Genomic DNA, 24,401 nt, shown 5'->3' with positions numbered 1-24,401 from the left:
TTTAGTTCATCTATATGGCAAATGAGTATTTCTTGAATACTGTAACAAAATACCAAACATTTAAAGATTTTGTGAAATAGAAATGATAATATTTCTGAGGCATAATGAGCCTTTAAATAAGAAAACACTTGACTATATATCCCGCTGTTTTAGGATTGTCTCAGATTTTCCACTTTATATTATTTTTATTACGCCACACTTCGATTTCAATATAGCAATATTATTAAAAGTAACATAAGAACTTACTAAATAAATTAAAAATATATACACAAGTGATTAAAAACAGCCGAGGATTACCAACGAAAGAAAACAACACTTAAATCCGTTTATAAAATATTTAGGAATCATTTTTCCCCAGGAGGTTTTTTTATTTATTTGATACACCGCGTATTAATTACCCATGCGTCATTAGATTGCGCCGAATTAATCTTATTTCCCAAATAAATATTTTGCCGAATATAAAGGCTATTTTTATTGCTTAATATACATTGGAGGTATTACTTTGTTGTTATTGCCGCAAATTTTTTTAAAAAAAGGGTAAAAACAGCAGCCAAAAATCGTGCTAAAATCGATCTAATGAAGGCGAAAATCATTTTCCTAAGTATGAGCCCTGTATCGTCTTTACTCTTATAAAGAGGTGAGTTTAATAATTGAATACACACGGTTTCAAGCAGCTTTCTGATACTTTTGTCTTGACGCTTGACACATTGTATACACACGGTTTTAAGCAACTTTCTGATACTTTTGTCTTGACGCACGGTTTCAAGCAACTTTCTGATACTTTTGTCTTGACGACATTGTATACACACGGTTTCAAGCAACTTTCTGATACTTTTGTCTTAAGGCACGGTTTCAAGCAACTTTCTAATACTTTTGTCTTGACGACATTGTATACACACGGTTTCAAGCAACTTTCTGATACTTTTGTCTTGAAGGCACGGTTTTAAGCAACTTTCTAATACTTTGGTCATGATGCACGGTTTCAAGCAACTTTCTAATAATTTTGTCTTGAGGACATCAAATATACACGGTTTCAAGCAACTTTCTGATACTTTTGTCTTGAGATCATTGTATACACACGGTTTCAAGCAACTTTTTGGTACTTTTGTCTTGAGGATATTGTATACACACGGTTTCAAGCAACTTTTTGGTACTTTTGTCTTGAGATCATTGTATACACACGGTTTCAAGCAACTTTTTGGTACTTTTGTCTTGAGGACATTGTATACACACGGTTTCGAGCAAGTGTCTAATACTTTTGTCTTGAGGATATTAATAAAATGGCCAATATAATTTTACTGTTGATAAACATTAAAAAAATAGTCCATAAGGTATCGCTATAAACCCTTTAAATATATCAGAAGATGCATAATAGGGTGAGGGGTGTGGGAGAGTGAAATTGGAAAAATAATAAAAAAAATTGTGTATCAATAATTAACTGAAACCAACCAAAAACAAAGTTTAAAAAAATATGATTTTCATCTCTTATTTCACTGTGGAATACTTACATGCTCAACATATAAATAAAAATATTGCCCCACACAGATATCAGCAGTTTAAGTTGTCTGCTTTAAGGCCGAAGATTTTCCTATACTGTGACAGACTTTTCTTGCACTTGTATATATTATGTATCTAACACCACACACGATCAATTTTTACTATAAATGGACTAACTTGTTACGACAGCTGTGTGACTTGATCCACATCCCACGTGCTTAACTTGATGGTCTCGTGCAGCACAGAATCTTTCCACGGCCCCGTCCAGAAATGCGACTTCCTTCTTGTATCCGTGTCCGTGTTGTCCGAATTCTCCGGATCCCCAACACAGCATGTGACCAGTGGCATCTTCCCGGAAGTGCACACTGTCCGAACGCGCGTCCGCCTGCATTTCCTCGCGTCTGAAATATAATAAGGAACAAATATCATTCAGAAAAGGGAAATATATACTCATTTTGACATGTGTTTTTAAGAAAAATATACAAAGCCCCCATTATAAAGCGTTCAAAAGATCAAGCTTTTGGGATCATGTCATTCGATGTTATTAATCCTTGTTCCTTTTACAGCTGTGTTCTATCCCCAAAAAGTGTGCTTTCTCTTAAACACATCGCAGAAGCTCGGCAATTTGTTTGCAGAACATTAACAGTTGCAATTACAATTAGACCACGTGCTTTGATAAACAATTGGAGTGCAAGTGCACGTGTCACCTGTTGTATAACTTCAACAATAAAGCTGAACAAAAAACACATCCGGTGGTCTTGATTTTATCGACTGTACTTAAAACCCACACAAGAATTGAAATAAAAGTCATTTTATAATTAAATAAAGAAATTGCAATGTGGCCGTTTAGTTTAATCATTTTCAAATGAACTTTTACATCATCGTGAATTTAAAACAAAACATCTACGCTTACATGGGAGGCAACATGGAATAGCCGTATCTCGGAATATCCTTCATTTTTTGTCTTCTTTAAAATCCAACTAACTATTGTTGCAGAATTTTGTTGAGTATATTAAGACTTCATTTATATATGCATTCCAAACCATCCGAGATCTAAGCAGTTCCGAATTTTTATTGTCATTTTTATTCTTTATCATTTTTTAATTAAATTTTAAAGCAGACGACACATTGTAATATCCAACTTCATTTACATATGCATTTTAAACCGTCTGAGACCCAACCACTTCCGATTCTTTTTCGTCATTTTTATTTCTTGATTTTTAAAAAAAAATTTTTTTTACAGCAGACGACAAATTTTAACATCCAAAGCAGACGACATATTTTAACATCCAACAGAATAAACTACTCTGCCCTCATCTAATTAAAAAACATTTCAATACAATCCTTCTTGTTATTCCCGACTCTCTCCGTCAATATATTCTTTTCATGTTTAACAAATCAACTAATAAGATAAATAAGAATTTAATTAAAAAGGAGTTTCTAAATCCCGATTTCCGCTAAAATGCGATTATTAACGTAATATTGCATTTGAAATCGAATAAATAAATCCCGCCCTTGTCCCAGTGCACTGATTTTAGGTTATGCATTTTACTTATCATTAAGCGTTTTTGGTTAATGCGATTCCCTCGTTGTATACGAGAACTCAGATCTTAACTTTCAAAAATAACCCTCAAACAAATATTATTAAAAGCAGTCAAACAAAAGTCAAGTGTTGTTTAGCATTTATCACGATAAATGTTTGAAAGATATGTAAATTCCTAGTGTCGTATAGTCATATAGCCATTATCTCGGATCTAAAAAGAATTTATTAAAATCAATTGTGTATTTCACTTTTCAATTTTTGCCCATCGGATTACATTACGTTTGTGATTGATTAGGAAAACACAATCGGGGTTGTTCTTTTTCCGAGCGGTGTTTACTTTGCATCACGCGTATTTGATTTCTATTTTCCTCGTATTGATTTTTGTTCGATTAGAGTATACGGTCCGGAAACTGCGTGGTACATCACACAGGTTTGAAATTGCAAACCAAGAAAGGTAAGCGGAACTAATTTCGACAAGGGACGTTACCACGAGAGATCATCCTACGTTCCATTTTAAAATCATTGAAAAACACGTCACGTCACTTTTTACAACTTTGTCACTTCTAGCCCTATAATTTCAACTGAATTTATTTTCCATTTACAAAATGTTGTTAACGCCATTTTAATTTTACTATCGTCTGCGACAAAAATATCAACACTCGAATATGTTCCGTATGTTTTCATTCCAATCAACTTCTAGAGTAAATACATTTTTGTTCCAATGTTTGTTCCACGTATACCGACCCGATCACAAATTAAATACTATATGTATATGCAGTGAGCACGTGCAATATAAAATAGATAACGACTCAACTGAATTCAATTAAATAAAAACGCGGAGTAATTATTTAGTTTCATTTGTGTATTGATTGTCTATTTAAGTTCCAGACCGGGTGAACAGATCAAGCCCCGGGCTACCATCGATCAAAGTGAAGCGACTCTGGTCTGGAATGCGCTGTTTGAACAGATCTTCCAGGGCGATCTACATTTATCAAGTAAATAAACCCCTTATTAGTTGTCAACAACTTTTTTATCCGTTTCTTAATCTCAATTTATCTCCTGAAACTACTTGAAAATAAGGAAAGGATTTTAAAAACTCGAGTTTACCTTAGCAGTGACGCAAAAACAAAATACAGACGTATTAGTCCATTTTCTAAGGCACGTTTGATTAAAATCGGATGAAAATGGAGGAGGGATGTTTTAAAACTAATTTTAAACTAAAATTTTGGAAACAGTGACAACAAATAGTGCACAAATAATGTTTTAGAATTTTTGTATGAAACGCCTAAAAAAATCTAAAAAAAAATGTACATCTTTTTAAATACATTGAATCGAACTATATTGTTAGGAGTAAGGTTTTTTTTATGTAACACATGTTTTTGGCTTGTGCAAGTGGAAACAACGATATAAGTAGACGATGGTAAGTTTATAGAGTTATGCATATATGTTTAAAAAAATATTATAAAACTACCCGTTTGTAACTTCAAAGTTAATTGCACATTCATGAAAATACATCCGGATGCCGCCGGGAGCAGTGATTGTTAGAAAACGTCTTTTTGGATGCTTAAAAACTCTTATTGATATGCAAAATGATTATTAAAGGGATTCCAATAATGTTGTTTTCTTTTATATAACGGAACTGGAAATATTTTTTTTTATTTGTAAAAGTTCTGTGCAAAATTTCAGATGATTCATTCACTTCGTTATTCAAGAATAATAATTCTAATTGTGAAAATTGATCTTAAATTGAAAACTTTTCACTCAGGTTTGGCTGAGAATAGCCCAAAAATATGATTTTCAATTTATTTCTGAATATATTTCTTAACCATCTTTTAGCTTTAGTTTTCCCAATTGAGCAATGCAAGAAATTCTTTTTTAGGATTTTGGACCTTTAATATATTTAGTTATAAATATTAATATATCTATATTTTATTTTATCAATGGAATAGATATTTTCATAGCTATTAAAGAAACTCAACTGGGACATAAAGATATGCAAAAGATCAAAAGAAATGTAATCAGAAATAACATCAAAATCTTATTTTTATGCTATATTTCGGCTGTAAACTTATATAAATCAGACTCGTAAGTAATATGTAGCAAGATACTGAGCCATATAACTTATCGAAAGTATTTATTACTAAAACATACCTATTTATGTAAATTATAGAGAGTTTTTTTTACACGTTAAACTATGAGTATATTTCTTTCAAATGTTATCTGTATTTATCGTGTAGTATAGTGTAAAACAAACATTGCATTTATTGCATTTTGGCACAATAAATTTCATCAAGAGTGTTATATTTTAAGCAATACATCTATTATACAGTATATTCGTAAATGTTTGGCAAAATACGACAATTTTCGAGACCTATAAAGATTAAATAAGCGCCTTCATGATCATGATCATGATAGTCAGATAGAGAATAATCATGTCATCTCACCTCGGAAGTCGCCATATGACCATTCCAGCGTCGCCATTTCGTTATTTGCAAAGTTTATGCAAAAAGGCGTTGATTTGTAAGTTTTTTTTTTCATTTTACGCCTTTCCCCAACAGTATTTCAGTCATATAGGCGGGTAGTTTCCTAACCATCGTTCCTGGAGAGTCTAGTAAAGCTCCAGGAACGATGGTTAGGAAACTACCCGTCTATATGACTGAAATGCTGTTGGGAAAAGGCGTACAATGAAACAAACATACAAACAAACAAACAAACAAACAAACAAATCAACGCATTTTTGCATAAACTTAGCATATAACGAAATGGCGACGCTGGAATGGTCACATGGCGACTTCCGAGGTTAACTGGTACAGTAAGACTCCGGGCGCCAGTCCGTGCGTGACTGTGGGACAAGCGGGAAGCTGAGTAGAACAACCGACTTCCCGAAAGCTAGCTGGATAGCTTCCTAGTCTGAAGTTCCTTTCTCTTACACTACCTTAGGCCGTAGGCAGGGGACCAGATTAGATAGCTTCCTTACTTTTAGGAATTGAAAGTCCCTTGCAAGATTCGAACCCACAGCGGTAAGGGGCAAGTTTTTTTTTAAAGTCAACGGCCACGTATCGATGCTTGCTGTATCTGTACAATAACCTTTACAAGTAAAAATTCATTTATGTTCCATGTAAAGTTGTTGAAGTAAAAGTATACCATTCGAATGATGGAGTAAAGTTGTTTCTAACGAGTTTAGGGCATTAATTAAACTGTGAACTTTAGTTTAGTTTAAACATAGTTTATTTCGAACAAATTCACAATATATATACAGACAATAATGTACACAATACAAACATAATATGCTGAAAAAGGATTGGGTCCGAAAGCTGAGCTTATAAAGGCCTTCTCCTTATAGATTTACAATGCATAAAATACGGTATGACAGTATATGTGACTTGCTTGAAATATATCTGATTTTACATTTTTTTTTTAAGAAGTTAAAGTCAAAATTGTTTCTAACATTTAGTTATAATGTAAAGCAAATATTAATACAAAAAAATGAATGAGAATACAAGACTGCATCATTTGTTATATAAAATTAAAGAGAAATAACATAAATTAAGATAGAAAGAAATGAAGTAAGAAACTTTCAGCAAAATAGAAAAGAAGAAGAAATAAATTAAATGTGGATCATTCGGATAGTTCGGCGATTTAGATGGGAAGTATTTATTGATTTGAGCTGATGTGAATATGCTTAAGAGAATCTCCTGCTTTCTCGGATGTATGTATGAACGGCTTCAAACAGTCTTCTGTTTGCATCATCACTAATGTTTGGGTCTCCATTTAATAACTTTTGGAGAGTTGCTGAACAAATAGTAGATATAGTGTTAAGAAAAGAGGCCCTGCTGTCAGCATAGCGATGACATTCAAAGAAAAAGTGGTAATTACTTTCCACTATGCCACACTGACAAAGTGGAGATGGAGAAATATTTTTCTTAAATAGATGCTGATTTAGTGAACTACATTCAGTACGAAGTCGAGCATGAAAGATCTGCCATTTTCTATCGCCTTCATAGAAATAAATCGGACAACTAGAGCTGCTTCGTCTCAAATGGGATTTGAAAGCAAACAGTGAACGTAAATTTTGCACTTCAGTTGGAAGGGCGTTCCATTTATTCAGAGCAGTTGGAAGAAAAGCATTTTGATAAAGAGTAGTTCGTGTTCGAAAGTCTGAATATTTGTAGCATTGCGTAGATCGTACCTTGAATTTTCGCCTACAGTAGGTGGAAGTAAAGAACACAAGTAATCTGGTGTTAAGCCATTTTTCATTTTATAAAGTAAGATAAGCATATGATTATTTCTTCGAGATTCTAAGGATTCCCAAGGAACTTCACTATGGAGTTTGTCTAATGATACAAGTTTTGTAGCACCGCACACAATACGAGACGCTTCATTTTGAATTTTGTCAAGCTCAAGTTTCTCATATTGTGTGCAGTTTAGATAGACAACATCGGCGTATTCCAAAAGCGGTCGGATGAAAGTTAAATATATCACTTCAAGAGATCTACGGTCAAGTTGAAACTTCAATTTCCTCATGATGTGTATCCTCTTCCAAGCTCGTTCGGTAATATAGTTAATGTGACAATGCCACGAGCAATCGTCTGAAAGGTGGATGCCAAGATGTTTGTGACTGTTTACAGTTGTTATTTGTTGGTTATGCATTAGAAGTGAAGAGTGAAAGGGTTTATTTCTTTTACGAGAGATAACCATAGATTCAGACTTCGATGGATTGAAAGTAACTAGCCATTTTTCAGCCCAAGCTGATATCTTGTCTATATCAGATTGAAGTGTTTCAGCAGCAGAAGCAGGGTTGTCAACAATAATATGTAAACTTGTATCGTCAGCAAAAAGATTGATTTTAGAGCCTATATCTTCCACGATGTCATTGATGAAAACAAGAAATAGTAGCGGCCCAAGGATGGAGCCTTGGGGTACTCCAGCCTTTACTATCGACCAGTCTGATTGGACCCCAGGTAGGATAACCGCCTGGTGCCTGTTACTTAGATAGTCAGAAAACCAGTTAAGTAGACAACCGTCTATTCCAGCAGCTTTCAGCTTAAAGAGAAGACCTTTGTGCCAGACTTTATCAAACGCTTTACTTATGTCAAAGAACACAGCTCTAACTTCTAATCCGTCATCTAAAGCTTTACAGAATGTGTTGTACAAGTACGTTAACTGGTTTACCGTTGAGTCACCTGGTCTGAAGCCTGACTGTACGGAAGAAAGAAAGTTATTATCTTGAAGAAAATTAAAAAGATACTTAAATATAATACGTTCAAAAACCTTTTCTATGCAGCACAACAGGGAAATCGGACGATAGTTATTTGGAACAGATGGATCACCTTTTTTAAAGACAGCACACACATTGGCCTTTTTCCATGTAAATGGTATTTTACAAGTCAGAAGAGACTGATTGAACAACGAACATAGGGGAAATTTAATAACTGAAGCAGTTTCCCGCAATATTCGGTTACTGACCCCATCAGGACCTGAAGCTTTGTTTGTTTTAATTGACAGCAGAGCGTCTTCAACATCCTGAGGAGTAATAGAAATGGAACAAAGTGTGTTTATAGGCATATTACAATCATTAAAATGAAGTTCTTTATCAGAATTATTTAGCGACGACTGGCTACAGAAAAAGTCATTCAAAAGGTCAGATTTCAATTTTGAATCAAAAACAAGTTCACCGTTGATTGGGTTTTTAAGTGGAGGAATGCTTTGTTTATCAGTGGGAGAGATAAAGTATTTGATTAGTTTCCACCAGTCCTTCTGTGTAGTACAGTCTGACTTGAGAGACTCTGCCATTTGTAAGAAGTGGTTATGTTTAGCCGTGCGTATAAGTGTAACGATTTTATTACGGAGTTGTCTAAATTTGTACCAATGGTGCGAGTTCTGTGAGTATTTGGCTCTGTGGTAATATTTTTTGCGCTTATGTATTAGTTTCTTTATTTCTGTTGTAATCCACGGAGCATCGTTAGGCTTAACAGTTACTTGCCTCGTTGGGATGAATGATTTAGATAGTTCTAGGAGTTTGTTTGTAAATGAGGAAGTATAGATATTGATGTCATCTGTTTTCAACTGATTCCATTCGGTGTTACTAATGCTGTTTCGGAGAGAGACATAGTCTCCTTGATCGTACAGCCATACAAGTCGTTGGAATGATTTGGTTTGTGGTTTCTTGAAAGAGAATAGAGAGTATATAGGGCAGTGAAATCTCTGATTTTGGTCAAGGATCGGCTCTCCAACTCCCGATGCAATTACTCTGTGGCTACAGGATACAAGAAATAGATCCAGTAATGAACTAGAAGATTCGGTGAAATGTGTTGGTTCTGAAATAAGTTGTTCTAGATTAAACTGCTGGCATATAGAATTTAGTTTGCGGGCCATTTGTGGGTTAGAGTCATTGAAATTAAAGTCTCCTGTAACAATTATATCAGATATCCCAGTGTCAAGTGCCTGACTGAGTGAGAATTCTATTAAGTTAGTATAGTTGGAGTCTGAGTTTGGAGGTCGATAGAAAACAGCAAACAGGATACGTTTGGAATGTGAAGGCATCAGTTCAATCCAAATACACTCAAGACCATTGGGTTCAAGATCAGATCTTCTTATGTAGTGTAAAGTATTTCTTAAATAAACAATTACACCACCATAAGAATTCTCTATTCTATCCTTCCTCTCAGGCGCATGGAAATTGTTAAGTGCTATTTCATTGCAAGGAGTATTTGAGCTAAGCCACGTTTCACTGAAAGCAAGGACATCAAACATACCAAACTCAGCTTCTAAGATATCTATCTTGTTAAGGAGGCTTTGAACATTATACTGTAATATTGAAAGGCATCTACTGTTCTCAATCAATTCTGATATTGTACTTGATACTGAAGAAAATGAAGATGAACTAGTGGTTGACGAATCCGGACCAGGGTTAAGATGGACGTCGCCAGCTCTCAGAATGAGGCAAAATACCCAAAGGACACAAACGGCAAATGAAAGAGCAATCATAAGAAATTTGGTGAAAGTTGAATTACGAGTAGAGTTGGAACCTGGTAACATATGTCTTTGTGGGTACATAATATTGTGTTTCGCTTGGATCATAAGATGAGCAAGCACCGAATATGTAATTATTACATTAGACATAACGGGGAGTAGTACCATGATATGCAGGAGAATTGAATATTTCCATGGGCTAGCGTAATGTTGAGTGATCGTGGGTGAAAATAATATGTTTTTCATTATGTTATTGCTGAGAGAAACTCTAAAAAGTGGTTGGCCACGATCACGCATAGACATACACTAGCACATATCATCTTAATGCAAGTAGAACTATTCCGAATGAATGGGTAGAAATTTGGTTTATAGGTATGAGACAGGTTAGAATAATAGAGAAAAGTACAAAAATAGAAAAGAAAGTACATTTTCAATCTGGGTTTGATGAAACAATAATGTTAAATCTAAAATGTGATATAACTGATTATTAAGTTAAATTGAAGGTATATGAAATTGTATTATTGTAAACACAGCGACAAACTTGAATAGATTGATTCGATTCAATCATACTGTCAATTAACTTTTTATAAGAAACAACAAGAAGACAATTGATACTGCACAAACAAAATAGCAATCACAAAAAATTATCAATTTGTTACATGTGGTGAAGTAGTTAAAGTAAGTCGAAAACACTTAGGTAGTAGTTATAGCACGTAGACATATTTATCATATACTGTAGAAAATAATAGCAAGTAGTCACATGTAACTGTAGTTATAATAGTATGTAATCACTTTAAACTGCAGGGCAAAAAATAGCAATTAGTTCATTGCAAGTCTAGTAATAATATCAAGTAGACACATAAAATTTAAAGATATAAAAAGAATGTGTATAAACAATCACATGACACTACAATGTACAGTAATAATAGCAAGAAATTGTTTGAAAATATAGAACATATTAGCAAGTCTATTGTTTTATTAGTATAGCATGAATTCACTTAAAATAATCAAGTAGGAATTAGTTACACTTAAAACTGTAGCAAAAATAATAGCATGTAATGTGCGTTTGTAGTAAAAGTAGCATAAATTCACTTGTAATACTAATAGTAGGAATTAGTTACACTTGATACTGTAGCAAAATAATAGCATGTAGTGTGCTATTGTAGTAAAAGTAGCATGACTGCACTTGTAATACTAATAGTAGGAATTAGTTACACTTGATACTGTAGCAAAATAATAGCATGTAGTGTGCTATTGTAGTAAAAGTAGCATGACTGCACTTGTAATACTAATAGTAGGAATTAGTTACACTTGATACTGTAGTAGATAATATCATGTAATAATAGTAGCATGAATTCACTTAAAATACTAGTAGTATAGGAAGTAGTTACACTTAATACTGTATTAAATAGTAGCATGTAATCTTATATTGTAGTTAAAATAGCATGAATTCACTAATAAAAAATAATAGGAAGCAGTTAATTGAAACTGAAGTAAATGATAGTATGTAACCACATTAATATGTCATTGTAATTTCAAGTAGTCAAATTGTAGTAATGATAGCAAGTAGACATTGTAATTATAGAAAAATTACAAGTAGTTACATAAGACTATATTAATAATAACAAGGAGTCACGAGGAATTGTAGATAGACAGCAGTCTCACATAACAATAATAATAATAATAAAATAATAATAGCAAGAAGTCACATATAACGCTGCATTAAAAAGAACAAGAAGTCACTCTTTGAAATTTTAGTATACACAAATGCATTATAGCTAGTAGTCTTATGAAAATGTAGGTTAAAATAGGTCATAGTCACCTGAAGCTATATGGATATTAGCAAGTAATTACATACATGTAAAATTGTGGTAATAATAATAATAATAAAAAAAAAAAATTTCCTTCAAACTATTAGATTTCACACTCTTGAAAAACATCAGGAAGTTATTAAGCAAGATCAAGCTTTTACATATGAGTGATAATTAATTAGATCTAATGCAAGTATATACCTAACACTTACAGGAATGATCATTTAGTAAACTTGTTTATTCAAGGTTCATTTATTTGTATATTTAAATAGATTATAAGTCATTTTAAGCAAGTAATCGTGATTAAAATAATAACAATACATAATCAATTACAACTCATAGTGATGAACTCTTGTGAAGCAGTAGTACATGGGAGATAACCGAGAGTTTCCAGACACGTTAACTGTATAATAATTGTATTTTTGATAATAAATATATATTGTCACTAAGGATGTTCAGTCACTTGTTAAGTTTATTTTAAACACTTATATTTCATATATGATTATCACTTTTAATTTAGTCAAATACACATAATTATATATGAATTTTTAGACCTACGGGTCATCGATTATGAGATAGAAATTTTAAATGTTACACTTTATACACAGTAGCGTTATATCTAGGTTAGTAAATTCACTGAGCCGTTAACAACACGAGTATACTTCACGCAAAAACTTCTGAACACTTTCACTTGTCATATGACATTAATATGTTATTAAAGCGGAGTACATCTATGTTGATGGAATAGGTGTTCCACTTTTGTGTTGCATGAGTTCAGATAAAGTACTAACTCGGTGTATCTTATGGCTGGCATCTTTAATCATGATATTTCCATCGTATGTCCAGGCGCCATTTAAAAACCGACTTTTGACCAGTTGCCTTGCCTTGTAAAAGAGAGACGAGCGTATCTGTGTTAAGGATTCGTTGATGAATACCCTCGGATAGCCCTTACTTTTCAAATCAACTCTAGCCTTATACAGGACGTTTCTCGCTCTGTATGATTTAAATTTTACAATGATATCCCTGGGTTTGTTGGGATTGACAACTCCTATACGATGAGACCTATCAATATCTTCAAGCGACACTTCAACATTTAGTGCCTGTGCTATTTCGACAACTTTGAGATCAGTGGGTTCATACTTCAAAATATCTTTCGATATGGCGTCGGGCTCCTTACTAGTTTCGAAGTCAGGAACACCACTGATTCGGAGTGTGTTTCGCTTGCTGTATTGCAGGTTATTATCAGCTTTGAAGGAAAGGTCACAATAAAGGATGTATGAGTGTCGATATACATTTTATTGCAACCCCCACCATGTTTTTTTTTTGAAATATGGAAGGTATTAGATTGTCAAAGCTATAGTGAAGGCACCTCTCTTGAGAGTTTGACACATTTCCTGTTTATTTGGCGCCAAAACAAAACCGCCGCACTGACGTATAAATTCAATCGGAACATCTCGGCTAATATTCATAATAACCTCGGACTTTATATGGATTGAAAGTAGTTATTGTCGTAAAATTATTAAACAAATACACTCATGTCTCAAGAATTCAGATGTTACATTTTCCACCATGGCTTATCATTGAAATAAAATAGGTCATTGTTATTTCAGACTTTCACCGAGTTTACTCATAAGTACATTTGTTCTCACAATGGATAGTTTTCCTATTTTCCTGCTTTGCGTATTTTTTATTAACTTAACTTATGGTAATGTTATAGTAAGTACAAAGTACGGAGATGTGCTGGGGACTAAGACGGACAAAGCTTTGCAGTTTTTAGGGATACCGTTTGCGAAACCACCTGTCGGTGATCTTAGGTAAATATTATTTGTTTATAAACCTTATATCAAATCAAAGCAAACAACTTTATTCACATAGGTATGATTACATCATTACGATACTCTATGATACCCGGTAAGTTTTAACATGATTATTTTATGTCAACTGTGAAGAAAGCTTGCAATCGGAACATCTTGGCTATTATTTATAATAACTTATCCAAAGTTTGGCGGAAAGGGCCGGAAGGGTGCGATTGGAAAGCTTGAAGTGTAATTGAACCGCTCCATTATCCAATTGTCAGATTTAAGGAAACATGGCTGCGGCTCAATAAGGACTCGAACCCTCCAAATTTTCAGAGGCAGCAGAGCAATCGGCCCATCATTCCCTTTTGTGTCTCTGCATGTATGAAAATGATAACCACAATATTTGCTTAACTTATCTATGAAAATTTGCTTAATCTCGTAGAGAAATTATATAAAAAGATCTAGTCATGAAATTGTACTTGGTTATCCATAATTGCATAAACTTTGTTTGCAGAATTATTAAGTTTAAACCATACTTTAATAAAAAAAAAACAGATATTAAATGCAATCAATTGATAACATTTAATATAATATTTCCAATATTTCACAATATGCTTTTTAAAGTATTTCATTTTCAATATTGTACAATATGCTTTGTTAAGTATTTCATTCTATTTAAAAAAGGAGAACTGCTGGTATTTGAATTTTGTTAAAGGGAGATGACTTGTAAGAGTTGTATAATTTGCTAAAGGGAGATAATTTGTAAGGGTTATATAATTTTCTAAAGGGAGATAATTTGTAAAGATTTCTAGTATAAATCTGTTGTTTTTTCTTCAGATGGAGGTCCCCGGAATCACCGGAATCTTGGTCCCCAAATGTTTATAATGCAACGGTTCGAGCCCCAGGCTGTCCACAGAAATTCTGCACCAAGTACCTGCCAGACAGCGGCTGCCCAACAGAAGTAATTTTACAATTATCCTGATTATTTATCTTTTTTTTTTTCATAAAATTTTGTAAAATGCTTTTAATGTAGCACCCAAACTAGCCCTTTGTGGAAATTCCGAACCCTCGCAAAAATGTTCATAAATTTAGGTACGAGAGAATTTTTAGGACTATCATAGTTCTTAACAACCTGTCAATTTAATTTATTTGTCGATTTTTGGATTCGAACTAACGCATTCTGAGAGAACATATCGAGGTTAAGCTAACGTCCTGTACACTTTTCATATTTGTTCTTTACTGGCAAGCATTATTTGACTTATGAATAATTAATTAATAGCATAATTTGACATATAAGTAGTTGATAATCCGTATTTTTAGGTATTATTCGACTGATCAATAATGAATAATCTTTATTCGACTAATAAATTATTAATAAATAGCAAACATAATATTTAAAGTGTGAATAACTGATAACTTAACATAAGCGTTTAAAAGTCATTCAACATACAAAAGGCCTATGTTTTAATCAATACAAATGCACTGGCTTTAAATCCACCGCGTAATGGTTTGCAAATAAATAGAAAGAAAAATGTTTATTATATATATCGATAATTGTCATCTGATTGAAAAGATCTTTTAAAAGAAAATCAGCGTTATTGACTTAAACTGAAAAAAACGGGAATCTTTAATAAAAGCCAATCCAATGTTGTTTTTATAATATACATTTATATAAAATACGTTTCTTTTCATAGACTTCGGAGGACTGTCTATATTTAAATGTGTGGACGCCACTTAACGCCCAGAATTCAATGAAATACCCGGTTATGGTATTTCTACATGGCGGGGCGTTTAAATGGGGCTATCCGGCGGCAGACGTCTACGACGGGAATAATATAGCTAATCACGGCGAGGTTGTTCTTGTTACTGTTGCTTACAGAATAGGTAGGCTTCATTAAACCTGTGACACGCTAAATATCTTAAATGAACTTGTCCATCTAGACAAAATCGTCGATCGTTTTTTAAGAAAAAATTATAACATACTGACTGAATAGCGACCAGTGCAGACCATAACCACACGGCACAGACGTGCCGGCTGATATTGGTCTGCACTGGTCGCATGGGTTGAATCAGATGCCCCTAGCAGGCTAAGAGTTAAGAAGTTAATAATTTACCTACGCATATGAGATGCCCACAACATTTAATATCAATGCATAAGATATGAAATACTGAACTATCTCCCTTTGAAATAAAATCAGATGCCCCTAGCAAGCTTAGATTTAAAGAAATAATAAGGTACGTACGCATATAAGATGCCCTCAATGCTAAAAATATGAAATATTGAATTACCTCCCTTTGAAGTAAAAACGTTAAATTGAACCTTCAATTCGTTGCATACGGAACCAACTATCTTAAGACGGTCTTAATCGCAATCAGGTCACGACCGTAACATATCACTTGAACTCAGCGATAAGGATTTAAACCTTGTTTAATAAGCATTAATGAGTATGCATTAACGTGAATGAAATGTCGTAAAGTTAATTCAAAACATACATATATTATACTGATGAAAGAAGACCCCTTCAAAATGCGCTCTTTCGCAAGGTCTGTGTTGACATTTATTAAATAAAACATGCCTATTGGATCACAACTCTTTTTGACGCCGTAGGACTTCTGGGGTTTTTGTACACGGGTGAGCGTAAAGCGGACAGTCATGGGAATTATGGGTTGCAGGATCAGAGGCTGGCTTTAAACTGGGTCAGAGAGAACATACAGAATTTCGGAGGCGATCCGGGAAAAGTAAGTAATTTGTGAGGAACAAAATATGTGTAAGAAACCTATGAAATTAACATCGCAATATTCACTTGTCATTGAGTAATTTCGTGAATTTAAGGTTTCGAAGAATTAAATGCTCGCTTAGTATCTACCATATGAAGAGAAAGCAGAAATTCGAGAATTTATCACCTCGGTAGTAAGTACAAACTATTGATTTCGCGAAGGTTTGCCTCGCGAAAATATCTGGGTTTTACAGTATATTAACCCCTATGATGCTAGGACCATGATTATTATCGCCAGCTTGCATAACCATCAAGTGTGACAAGATTACAAACTGCCCCTACTGCACAATCTTTTATTCTTTTAAATTTTAATCTTGACAATCTTCAAAGATCAACAGAAAGAAGAAAAGTCCCTTACAAACAGACAGCAGTAAAAAAGGCATTGCATTGTCTGTACGGTTATAGATAAATAATGAACTGGCATTATCCAAAGTAGGGAATTTTAAAATTTTAAATTAGAAAGTTGTAAATATTAATATATATGTACAATAAAAACTAAACATGTTGATACTGTTTTGTAGGTAATGCTGTTTGGTGAAAGTGCGGGTGCACAATCTGTCTTCATTCACATGGTTTCTCCAAAGTCGATCGGGCTCTTTCATAGCGCAGCTGTACAAAGTGCCCCATTTGGTATACCATACCGTACAAAACTACAGGCCCTTGGTGTTGCAAACGCAATATATCTCCTCGCTGGATGCTTTATTGGCGATGTGAAATGCCTAAGATCGAAATCTGCCGAAGAAATTGACGAAGCACAGGAAAAATCAATGCTTGCACCAACGTCTCTTAAAGTCATAAACTATTTTGAACCGATTGGACCAATCATCGACGAGGAAGAAAACCCCCTTCAGCCAATGGACGCGCTCCGCCAAAATAAAGTGCGAAATGTACCCACAATTCTCGGAACGTTGAAAGATGAAGGTAGAATGTTTATTCACGGGTTTTTGAACACGTCATTGCCGCCAGTTTTGTACGAGGCGGCGCTAGGCATATTTAAGCCCTCCCATTTCTTTCAAATAAACAAGGAGTATCCACTTCCGAGTGGAGAAAAAGATTTGCGTGACACATTGAGTCAGGTGGCCACTGATTACCTCTTCACATGTTCCAACAGGAATGTCAGTCGACTTAGAGTTAAGCACAATATGGAAACATACAGATTCGTTTTTGAGCACGCATCAGACTATCCGAGTCCAACCTCGGACCATTCCTTTTGCGAAAAGCACGTGTGCCATGCAGCAGAGCTACCGTACTTGTTTGGTAATTTTCTCGGAAGAAACGTTACCGAAAACGAGATTAATATGTCACGTGAGATGATGTCATACTGGACAAATTTTGCACATACGGGTAATCCGAATAATGGTAGGAGCGTTCCAGATATTAAATGGCCCGCGTATGAATATGAAAATTCTAAGAACGCGACAATGCACTTTATAACACCAAAGGACGAGCTTATAGAAAACTATCGCGATGACTTCTGCGATTTTTGGGATACAGTGGATTACGAAAAATAGGCAAACGACACCAGCTTCTATAAATCACATAAAGAATTAATTTAATAGAAAAGAAAATTGTTGTGTGATATTAATCGTCGCTCTTCTCTGGATCCAAAGAAATATAATAAATTTCAGGGAACATATTAATGATATATTCACCTCGTACATTTCAGTCAATCAATGTGTTGAACGTAAACGTTTGAATATTGTGATTTCATAAAATACTTAAGTTTTGGACAGCCACTCAAATATATTACCAAGGAAAATAAAAGAAACGAGGTAAAATCTGCCGTTCGGGGCAAATTGATACATTAATTATGGAAAGGATCGTATGGTCATATTTTAAAGAAACTGCATTTTACCTCATTAAGAATTCCTTGCATGACCGCGTCTAATTAATTATTTGCAGCCTGATCAATTCAAAGCGAGGCTGATATTCAAAGCGAGGCAAAAGTTTGATTTGCTGCGTTTGGCGGCTGTATTCCGTCTGCTGATTTAAAATTCAAATCAGTGTCAATATTTACATTATCCAACAAAGGTGTTTGCAGTTGCTTTGTCATGATGTAATAAGGCACGTAAACTTATTAATTTTATATAAAAGCACATTGAATTTGATATGTGAAATATGGGGTGTCTTGCTAATCGAATTCTAGTTTTTATGAGATATCTATTCGGTGAATTATTTTTGATATTAGTGTTTCCGGTTTTTGACGTATTTATAAATAAATAAAAACTTAGACCCTTGGATTTCATATACATGTATATAGGGTTAGCGCACGTTTTTCCGTGTAATAACGTCTGCAGAGTCCCAAGGAATGGTTTGGGGTATAACAACATAATTTGATAAAAGGTTAATTTTGAAATTCTAACTTCATCTAATTGAATTTATAATTAATTATTTTTTATACCACTGAATTAAGTCCTTGCTGATATTAGATTTTATTGAAAGCTTTAAGTTTAGACAGGTCAATGGTGTCAAATTTAATTCTTTTTATAAAGGGTGTCCATTCTAATTCTATTATAACAGTGACCCGAGAGTTTTTAAAAAAACTGAAACAGTTTCGTTCTCAAGAAGTCAATGATCACCTTAATATGGTACAAAACCTTTCAGGCCTAAATCCAGCTAATATTTACATATCCTCAAATAGTTTAAAACATGTGTCGGAAGTTCAATATTTAATGTAGTGACGTATATAAGTGCAAAGCTGTTAAGACTATAGAAAAACAACTTATCAAAATCAGTATCAACCACTGGCAACCTCAAGAGCTGTTAAAAATGCCTTAAGATTATATAGTTTATATAGTTTATATAATGTTTATATGTATCAAACCTTCGACGGGGGCCTTTAAAAAAAAATTAAGTACACAAAATATACATAATAGTACAAAAATAAACGCCGCGTTTATCGAATTCTTCAGATCGATCTATTTTTTAAGATAAGATAAACATTTTAATACATAAATCTAACAAAATTTCAATGGCGGTTTAATGTGTTTTAATTTGATGGTTGCGATCGTATATAATACGTTTAAACAGTTAATCAATTTTGCTTATCAGGTTACCTTTTGTTAAAATTGTAGCAATTGGCCTTTAAGGTTTCAACATAACAAAATGAAAAAGGATACTTTTAGATTATTGATCTGGTAAAATTCGATATCTTGATTTATCACCGTAAAAAAAATAAACATAAATATTCGCGGCTTTATATTTCTCTATATAAGTATTTTCAATGCTAATACAATGACCCTCTTCTAGGCATTAAATAACGCGAAGTATTGCTTTGTGTTCGTTTCTTAAAGGCACAAAATGCCTAAGAAAACGAGTAAATGTTGTCGTCTTTATATTAGGCAAACTTGAGTTTTAAGAGGTTTGAATAATGGTTTTAGAGCATGTTGGATGCTTATCACTTCAAGAAAGTAGCTCTGAATGTGGAAGTATTTGTCATAAAAGTAGCAAAATCATGTAAACCAAGTAGACTTTTGACTTCCGTACACAATACTAAATCACTTAAACTATACTGTTTGTCAAGAAGCAAAAGTAGCATGTTATTAACCAATGAGTAACTGTTTTTAAATTCTAACAGCGCACCAAAACTTATAAAAGTTTTTGAGTAATTAAAATAAATGCATTTTGGGGGCCATAGTGGGCCTTTCATATTCATGATAATTTTTACATAAAATGAAAAAAAATGTTCATATGAGCAAATATATACTCGTATAATAAAGCGTTTTCCCTAGTTCAAGGTTCATATTCTTCGCAGAAATAACTACATTGTACTACTTGGACGATGCCAAAATAATGAAAAAATGAAGAAAGAGGAACATAAAATAGTAATTATAGCAAAATAGTTTTAGTAAGAGTCATATATTGTATGAAACTTGCAAACAGTTTTGAACTCTATTGGGAACATTCTTATATTTCTTAAATTATAGATATACACGTATTTTCTTTTAAGTTTGACTATTTGAAAGTGGTATAGTCGTCATAGGGTATTCGGCTTAAATAGGCCAGCTCTGGCCTAGTGGCTAAGGTGTCTGCCTCGCAACCCAAGGATCATGGGTTCGAGCCCCAACCATGTTTCTTCGTATGACACGTTACCCCATTTTTTCCCCCGTAATAGGTCTGAAGGGGTCGAGGGCATCCCCACCGAACCTTAAATGTATGGTTACAGGAAGCGAACTCAATTGATTAATATAAGTTGCAAGAACTTGTTTCGCAATCGAGCTTAAATAAATATGTTAACGGTGACGCATTATGTAAAGGCGAATGAGCAAAGAAAAAAATGCTATTGTAAAATGCTATTCTTACTTTTTTATTCTAATTTTTTTTATTTTGCTTCTGGAATTTATATTTGGTGTCCAGATACAGTTTGGCCTTCATTTGCATCTCCTTTTGTCAATAAGTGCAGTTATAATGATTTAGAATTGTGTTAGGAAGTCAAAATAACCACTTTAATAACATTTTTCTACATTAATGACAAACGAACAGTTTCATTTTCAGAGCTATTTTCTTTAAGCGATAAGCATCTCACATGCTCTAAATTGTTTAAACATTATAAGACACATGCTTGCTCGTGATAAAAAATATATTCATTTCTCAGGCTTAATGTGCCTTTAACAATGGTGTTATGTTTATGTAGAAATTGATAAAAAGAATAATAAAGGAAGCAGTATTAGGTACTCTTGTAAAATATTTTCTGTTTGTGCACCTAGTTATAAAAAAAAATTAAGTAGCTGATATATAGTAAAGTATGTAGTATAATATGTAATAAAAAGTGCAATTGCCTTATATGAGGTATAATATAAAATAAAAAGTACCTACTTTCAGGTACAAAATTGTATTGTACTTGTCGAAGACAATTATTTGAATTAGTTTATTACATATGACAAATCACGTGAGACGCTATATGAAAGTTTATCATTCGGTTGAGTGCACAGCTTACCTTCCTCAGCTAAGTGATCAAGAGATACATGTGCATGGTCCCGAGTTCGAATCCAAGCCAAGGCGGGACTCTTTTTTTGCTGTTGTTCTTGTTGATGCATTTACATTTTTACTGTTCGCATAACTAGTGAAAATGAAGGTGACAAATTTAGGAACAAGTTATTTGGCAGACCCATACTTCTGTTTTCTCCAAAATTTGTCGAGTTAAAAATATGAAAACGATAAGAATATACAGCTAAGCACAATCAGAAATAATATCAACTCAAGAAATATTTGTAGGTATATATTTACAGAAAAGTTATTTTACAACGTTTCTGTTGAGTGACTATTACTTTAACAACACAACGTTCATGGACAAAAGCAAAATTCTAGAAACTGTTCTGTTGTTAAATATTATTACATTTAATCACAACAATAGTTCGAAAACAGATGCAAGGCAAATTATTGGAACATATATGTGTTTTTGGTTTCGCTAGTTGGAAATTGTTATATATTTATCATGAGAAGCATTTCCAAATGACTTTGACAGTTTTTGTGTGACTAAGAGCTCATACACGGAGTGGGATATAGGGTGGGGTGATTGCAGTAAAGAAGCTCTTATCGAGAAACAATTACATGTATTATCTGCTCTGTTTTGCTCCTAAAATGTGATCGCTCGACTTTCAGTTTGATTTTGAAGCCTACTGTAAACACAGGAACAGAATATCGAAACATTTCTTTGTAATTTTTATTTGGCATCAAGTTCTAAAAGATAAAAAAAACCTCCAGACATGTGATTGATTGTATATAAACTTTAAAGGTGTATCCTTGGAGTATCTTTTTATAGCGTTCTTTAAAAAATAAAACCTATACCATAGTTATGTAATATGGCGAATTTATAACTTTCCTATCAAGGTAAGGAAGATTAAGGATGCCTATGATGCCCCTAGTGTGCATTATCTAAGTCACGTGTGATAAAACTATGTACAAATCTGGAGAAGATAAGATTCCTCGTAATCAATAAAAAAAATTATATATAAAAAATGCAGACTAGGTTTGACTGAGGCTGTTCCTGAGATAATGTAAATTGGCAATATTTCCCACGCACCCCCCCCCCCTCCAGCACCGCCTTAAGCGATATTCAATCTTTATCACTAACTGTGCTTGAATCCAGGGTCCTGAAGGACCAGAAAAAATATAACAAAACTGAACAACAGATATTTTGTGAAATGATTGCAGAGGTTCTTCTTAATTAGTTAATTCAACTTTTCTGGCGTTGTTCGAAACCCAGAGCGGTGACGGGAAACTGGTTCGATTAAAGCAAGAGACCTTGCCTGCTAGGCCACAGAGTCCCTTTGTCTTAGTGAAATAATTGGTGATTTATTCCTGATTTTCAAGACTTTGAAACAAATGTAGATCCTTATTATCGAGTAATTATTTTCACACATCCGTCAATTAAGTGCATTCTTATTTAAGTAATATACAAAATCTTTTACAAAAAATATAAATAATTAAATAAAATACATGCATTACTTACGTTTAATGTGACGTAACAGTAAAGTCCATGTTTACGGATATGAAACCATGCTGTTACTATCTCTTTAAGCTCTGCGCCAATATTTTAATTAATCCATTCAAAGAGCAGTCAAATTACTTGAACAAAATTCTTTCCTCCCAGAGATGTCGAACACGATACAAATGGTATTATGTTTATAAAAGTTAAAATTTGCTTAAGGAGTTAAATAGATTTTTATCACATGTTTCCACTGCCCCGATAACGCTAATTGTATGTAAATATTTTACCAAAACCCACTCGATATTTTGACTTAATAAACGCTACCCGTTCTTATACGGTATCAACTATCAAATATATTAAATATATATCTTTCAGTCGAAGCATTAAAGCGGGTTTAAACAGTTTTTATCTTAAACCCATAAAAGGATTGCATTTTTTACGAAGCCCCATTCAGATCTGCACAAATGTTTCATTCAAAATGCAATCAGTTTTTTTCACACCACTATGGAAAACTTTAAATTCGTAAGGACATTCATGTTAAAACTTAAACATTAATTTAACAATTAAGCGGGTCTGATAAGACTTGTGTATAGTCTTTAAAACTACAAAGGTCGCATTTAAATACCCGACAAATCGGATTAAAAGGTTAATATGTCAAAAAAGTATACATAGTTGTATGAAAAGCTTTATTGAATTCCAAAAATCTATACGTTCAGTAAACTGATACTAATGGAAAACCTTTAAGGATATATTTCCCTTAATAATGATAAGAAAATATTAAAAGGATTTCTTTAAAACCGTAACATGGTCAATTTGCCACGCTATGATATATACATTTTTGTATTTGCTTTTTAGATGAATATGCTAAACGCGTATCGAAGTGTAAAAAAAATGTATAAATTAGTTTCAGTAAACGTACTGAAGTATTGAAGGCAATAATATTTTTTAAACTTAAATATATTTTTCACGGTTTTAACCATCATCACCGTCGTCGTCGGCAACGTCGTCGTTGTCATCATGATCATGATCATGATCGTGATCATCATCATCATCATCATCATCATCATCATCATCATCATCATCATCATCATCATCATCATCACCACCACCACCACCACCATCACCATCATCATCATCATCATCATCATCATCATCATCATCATCATCATCATCATCATCATCATCATCATCATCATCACCACCACCACCACCATCATCATCATCATCATCATCATCATCATTATTATTATAAGTAGTAGTATTATCCTCATCATCACCATCATTAACATCACTATTGCATTATCATCACTTTCATCAACATAAGCATCGTCATTGTCGTCGTCGTCATCATCATTATTACCATCATTACATCATTACCAACATCATACCACCACCACCACCTTCATCATCATGATCATTATTATAATTAACACCACCTTCATCATCATGATCATTATTATCATTAACACCACCTTCATCATCATGATCATTATTATCATTACCAACACCTTCATCATCATGATCATTATAATCATTACCACCACATTCATCATCTTGATCATTATTATCATT

At 33.5% G+C, this 24,401-nt stretch overlaps 2 protein-coding genes across 5 annotated transcripts in view; one reads left to right on the top strand and one right to left on the bottom strand.

Moving 5' to 3' along the window:
- The window catches only part of LOC132722893 (X-linked retinitis pigmentosa GTPase regulator-like), a 63,545-nt gene extending 40,236 nt beyond the window's left edge, over nucleotides 1-23,309 (bottom strand). Inside the window, exons 1-2 of one of the 4 annotated variants that reach the window (XM_060707481.1) lie at nucleotides 22,851-23,309; nucleotides 1,675-1,898 (exon numbers count right to left, since the gene is read on the bottom strand). In XM_060707481.1, the coding sequence (XP_060563464.1) occupies nucleotides 1,675-1,888 (214 nt within the window). In that variant the 5' untranslated portion in view covers nucleotides 1,889-1,898; nucleotides 22,851-23,309. Of the gene's footprint in view, nucleotides 1-1,674; nucleotides 1,899-2,410; nucleotides 4,450-22,850 lie in introns of those variants that run through there. The other 3 variants (XM_060707482.1, XM_060707479.1, XM_060707480.1) reach the window with 3 other exon arrangements.
- On the top strand, nucleotides 13,295-19,198 carry LOC132722895 (cAMP-regulated D2 protein-like). Its single transcript, XM_060707483.1, has 5 exons — nucleotides 13,295-13,637; nucleotides 14,460-14,583; nucleotides 15,317-15,506; nucleotides 16,231-16,361; nucleotides 16,921-19,198. Exons 1-5 carry the CDS (start codon nucleotides 13,474-13,476, stop codon nucleotides 17,908-17,910), a joined length of 1,599 nt encoding a protein of 532 aa, XP_060563466.1. The 5' UTR covers nucleotides 13,295-13,473; the 3' UTR covers nucleotides 17,911-19,198.
- Nucleotides 23,310-24,401: the final 1,092 nt, after the last annotated feature.

This window comes from Ruditapes philippinarum, unplaced genomic scaffold (genome assembly GCF_026571515.1).
Source record: "Ruditapes philippinarum isolate M1 unplaced genomic scaffold, ASM2657151v2 ctg34_1_1_1_1, whole genome shotgun sequence".
Lineage (NCBI taxonomy): Eukaryota > Metazoa > Mollusca > Bivalvia > Venerida > Veneridae > Ruditapes > Ruditapes philippinarum.
The sequence above is the reverse complement of the archived record's forward strand: the minus strand, read 5'-3'. Positions and strand labels throughout refer to the sequence as shown.